At 39.7% G+C, this 5,000-nt stretch overlaps 1 protein-coding gene across 2 annotated transcripts in view; it reads left to right on the forward strand.

The window, feature by feature from the left end:
- plgrkt (plasminogen receptor, C-terminal lysine transmembrane protein) overlaps positions 1-5,000 on the forward strand; it is a 12,762-nt gene that overhangs the window by 6,536 nt on the left and 1,226 nt on the right. For both annotated transcript variants that reach the window (XM_079394516.1, XM_079394517.1), the window contains exon 3: positions 2,964-3,094. In XM_079394516.1, coding sequence (XP_079250642.1) covers positions 2,964-3,094 — 131 coding nt within the window. The remainder of the gene's footprint in view (positions 1-2,963; positions 3,095-5,000) is intronic.

Consider the following 5,000-nt stretch of genomic DNA (forward strand, 5'->3'; position numbering starts at 1 on the left):
AATACATTGTATGGATCAAAATTATACATTTCTCTTTTATGACAAAAATCATTAGGATATTAAGATCATGTTCCATGAAGATATTTAGTAAATCTCCTACCGTAAATATATCAAAACTTATTTTTTGATTAGTAATATGCATTGCTAAGAACTTCATTTGAACAACTTTAAAGGACATTTTCTCAATATTTAGATTTTTTTGCTCCCTCAGATTCCAGATTTTCAAATATTGTCCAATCATAACAAACCATACATCAATGGAGAGATGATTTATTCTGCTTTCCGATGATGCATAAATCTCAATTTTAAAGAATTGACCCTTATGACTGGTTTTGTGCTCCAGGGAATGGTTTTATATATCTCTTGTACTTGATATAAACAGCTGTCTGGATGCTGTTTCTCAGTTCTGTTCCTGTGAGAGTCAATAAATGCATGTGTTTTGTCATGTAAAGCCGTTTGGTCATCAGGTCGGGTCATTGCAGTCTATCAGTCTTTCGTCTGGTTCACCGTTAACACACTCATCCAGACATCTTCACACGTGGCCTTTCAGGGAAATGTCAGTGAGTTTTCACTTCATCACCTCTGCATCGCTCTCTGGCCCTTCTCAACACCTCACCGAATCCACGTTTATCCTTGGATTGATAGAGCAGCGTCACGAAGCATCTTTGACGCTCATCAGCGGAGCTTCTGTTTCAGTTCATGAAGACCGCGCTGGAACGCTGCAGTTAAACACGGTTATGAATCTTCTTCTGGAGAGAGACTTTAACTGTGAGCAGAAGCATTCATAGATATTCAGTCATTACATGTTCTGTGAATTGGAAATCACCGTGTGTTTATTCATCACTTATACTGATGCTGTCTGTTTACTGTATGAAACAAGCATCTCTTGGGATCCTGGAAATGTTGCTAATTAGGACTCATCAGGAGTAAATGAGCGTGAGGTGTTGTAGATGATATATGTGATGTTTATGTGGAACTGCTATCCTGCGGTGTGATGTGTGTTAGACTCTTTATTTACAGCACCTGCAGATAAACACTTGACATTCAGATGTGTTCGAAATCTTGACGCCTGTTTGAACTCGTTCTCAGCTACAGACACTCAATAATCTGTTAATAATCAGATTCATCACTCAGTCGGACTGAAAACCTTCATGAAAACACCTCAGTTGATCCCAATTAAATTTCCACCCGATTGAAAGTGTTGCTGTAGACCTGAAATTATGTTATTAATAATTATGGTAATATATATTAATGCTTGAGATTCAGAAATATGTTTATGCATGTGTTTATTTACGTCTCACGTCTTATGAAATGTTTTGGAGATGGAACAATAATTCTAAATATTTGCTAAAAAGCTCCTCTGATATATTTGCCAGAAGTAATAATTGTAAAAAATTATTTCACATTATTATTTAATTTTTTTTGTCAGCAGGGCAAACGTCAGTTTTACTCGTGGTTGCTCCGCTGACAGTGTCGCAGTGGACTTCTGGTTCTGTTTTGTTCTGAATACATATATGCATGCATGTAATACATGTAACGTGTATGTAATGCATACGTGAATCTGAATGAAACATTTAGGGTTTACATAAACAGAACTTTCATAATCAGATTGGATTCATTCTGCTTGAGAAAAATCAGGTGTTTTTGTGGCACGAACACTTTCAGCTCAGATGAGATGAACTCACACTATTAGCTTGATTAGCACTTAACGAGCTGATTGGTTAAAGATAATTAATACCTTTGTGTCAAGTTGAGTGATGCTAAATGGGAAAATGTGATTGGACCCTGGGGGTGACTGGCTTATCGTTGACTTCGCCTCGTTAACAAACTTTATTCCTGGTAATTTACATCATTTTGTACGCTGAGTTTTTTCATCGTCGTTAAAACACCTGACGAGTGTGAAATCAGGGAACCTATAATCTGTCGCAGCACGTCTGATTCACAGCAATGTCCGCTTCTGACTTACTAGCAAATTATATCTTCTTAAAGAAACTCCTTGTAAAGTCGTGTCAGAGAACTTCCGCTTGCAGACAGGAAGTGGCTTTGATGAAGGGCATCTTACCTCGAGACAAAACATGGAAATGCGAGATGCTAACAGGCCACATACACATGCAGTTTTGTTAATGAGCACTGATGAATAATCAACTAAATGAGTGCTCATTTGAATATTGTCTGACAGATAAGAGCTCTGCAGCCGGTCACATGCTGTTTCATCGGTCAGGAAGAGCAAAACACCGTCACCTGTGTATCTGTGTGAGAGAGAGAGTGTACATGAGTGTGAGTGTGTGTGTGTGAGAGAGAGAGTGTACATGAGTGTGAGTGTGTGTGTGTGTGTGAGAGAGAGAGTGTACATGAGTGTGTGTGTGTGTGTGTGTGTGTGTGAGAGAGAGAGTGTACATGAGTGTGAGTGTGAGTGTGTGTGTGTGTGTGTGTGTGTGTGTGTGTGTGTGTGCGTGTGTGTCTGTCTGTCATCAGTCTCTCAGTGTGTGTGTGTGTGTGTGTGTGTGTGTGTGTGTGTGTGTGAGTGTGTGTGTGTCTGTCTGTCATCAGTCTCTCTGTGTGTGTTCAAGTGAGGAACAAAATAACCTTACAAACACATCTCACAAACACTTTCTCTCTCATACACAATCACTCATACACACACACACGTGCACACACTCACATATACACTAACACGCACACTCACTATGCACTTATAAACACACAAACACTTGCAATGCACACACTAACACGCACAGTCACACTCATTCACACACACTAACGCATGCACACTTACTCATACACTCAATAACACTCGCACTAACACACACTCACTTGCCCGCACACATATTCACTTGTGCGCACACACACACACACACACACACACACACACACTCACTAACACACTCACCAACACACTCTCACACACACACACACACTCACACACACAGGAAGCACTGAAGTTAGTGTTTGTGTTCCTGCAGTTGGAGCGTCAGCTGCTGATGCAGAATCAGATGCGAGAGCGTCAGATGGCAATGCAGGTCGCTTGGTCCAGAGAGTTTCTCAAGTACTTCGGTTCCTTCTTCGGTTTGGCCACTCTGAGTCTTACCATCGGGTTTGTACACACACACACACACACACACAGCTGAACAGTTTGAATAGTTTTTTCATTGATCCTCAAATGTTCCGTTTGTGAAATAAATAATTAAAATGAACAGTCAAGTCAAGTCATCTTTATTTATATAACGCTCTTAACAATACAGATTGCGTCAAAGCACTGAACAGTATCAGATTAGAGGATAGAGTGTCAGTAATGTATAATAATAAGATTAAACACTCAATTTTCAGTTAAAGGCATTTCATTATTGAGTTCAGAGATGTTATTGTCTAGCTCAGTTTAGTTTAAATAGTATCTGCTAAATCAAATTGACGATAATCGCTAGAAATGAAGCGTCCCCATCTGAGCAATCCAGAGGCGACAGCGGCAAGGAACCAGAACTCCCCTCTGTGAGAGAATGGAGAAAAAACCTTGGGAGAAACCAGACTCAGTCGGGGGCCAGTTCTCCTCTGGCCAGGAGATAATTATTTATTGTTTTAATTAAAAGTTTAAATGTATAAATGTATTTATTTCTATTTTATATTGTTGCAATTTCTAACAATAATAGTATTATGTAGTTAGGTATTTTATTGTATTTTTAGTTCTTTTCTTTTATTTTTTATTTATTATTGCATTTAAGTGGAGGTCTTCACTGGGGATATGTCCCGGGGCTCATCCAGGTGTCCGGCCTCCACCGACGATCAGGGAGACATCATCTCCCGGCGCCGATCCACCATCTGATCCGGACACGGACTGAGAAACAGAATAAGAAAGAAACAAATATTAGCGTAGATACCATTCTTCTTATGATGTAACGAGTACATCATGTGTTATGGGGAGTGTTCCCGGTTCCGGTTGATCTAATTAATGCAGCCTAACAATCAACGGATTTGAATTATAGAAATGTGACAGTGTATTATGTGTAAGCCAGGTTAAAGAGATGTGTCTTTAATCTAGATTTAAACTGACAGTGTGTCTGCTTCCAGAACAGTGTTAGGTAGATTGTTCCATTGAATTGACAGAGCAGCCGTCAAGTGTTAGATGGTGTTCTAGGTTATTACATGTGGGGTTTTTAGGTCTGATAATTAACACCTCTGTTTTTTCAGAATTTAGCAGTAAGAAGTTACTCGTCATCCAGTTTTTTATATCGACTATGCATTCCATTTGTTTCTCAATTTGGTGTGTTTCACCGGGCCGCAAAGAAATATAGAGCTGAGTATCATCAGCATAACAGTGAAAGCTAACACCATGTTTCCTGATAATATCTTCCAAGGGTAACATGTAAAGCATGAACAGTAACGGCCCTAGTACTGAGCCTTGAGGTACTCCGTACTGCACTTGTGATCGATATGATACCTCTTCATTCACTGCTACGAACTGATGGTGTTCAGATAAGTACGATTTGAACCATGCTAATGCACTTCCACTAATGCTAACAAAGTGTTCTAGTCTATTTAAAAGAATGTTGTGGTCGATAGTGTCGAACGCAGCGCTAAGATCCAGTAGCACTAATAAAGAGATACAACTACGATCAGATGATAGAAGCAGGTCGTTAGTAACTCTAATGAGAGCAGTCTCAGTACTATGATACGGTCTAAATCCTGACTGGAATTCCTCAGATACCATTTTTCTCTAAGAAGGAATATAATTGTGAGGATACTACCTTTTCTAGTATCTTTGACAGAAAAGGGAGATTTGAGATCAGAATGAGTGTTTAAAGGATGATCCGTAAGAGTAACGTAAGCCGATCTCTCGTGAGCGTGATGTGAGTTTATTTCTGTCACAGACTGGTCTGATTGAGAGCGGGTTACTGTACGAGTCAACGCTTCTCAAGTGAAACATCTGATCTGTTAACAACAGACACTCATGCTCAGAATCACACGCATGCTGAGCTGAGAGGGATCGGTGTTTGAGAGTGTGTCTG

This window comes from Barbus barbus (assembly GCF_936440315.1).
Source record: "Barbus barbus genome assembly, chromosome: 36".
NCBI classification, from domain to species: domain Eukaryota; kingdom Metazoa; phylum Chordata; class Actinopteri; order Cypriniformes; family Cyprinidae; genus Barbus; species Barbus barbus.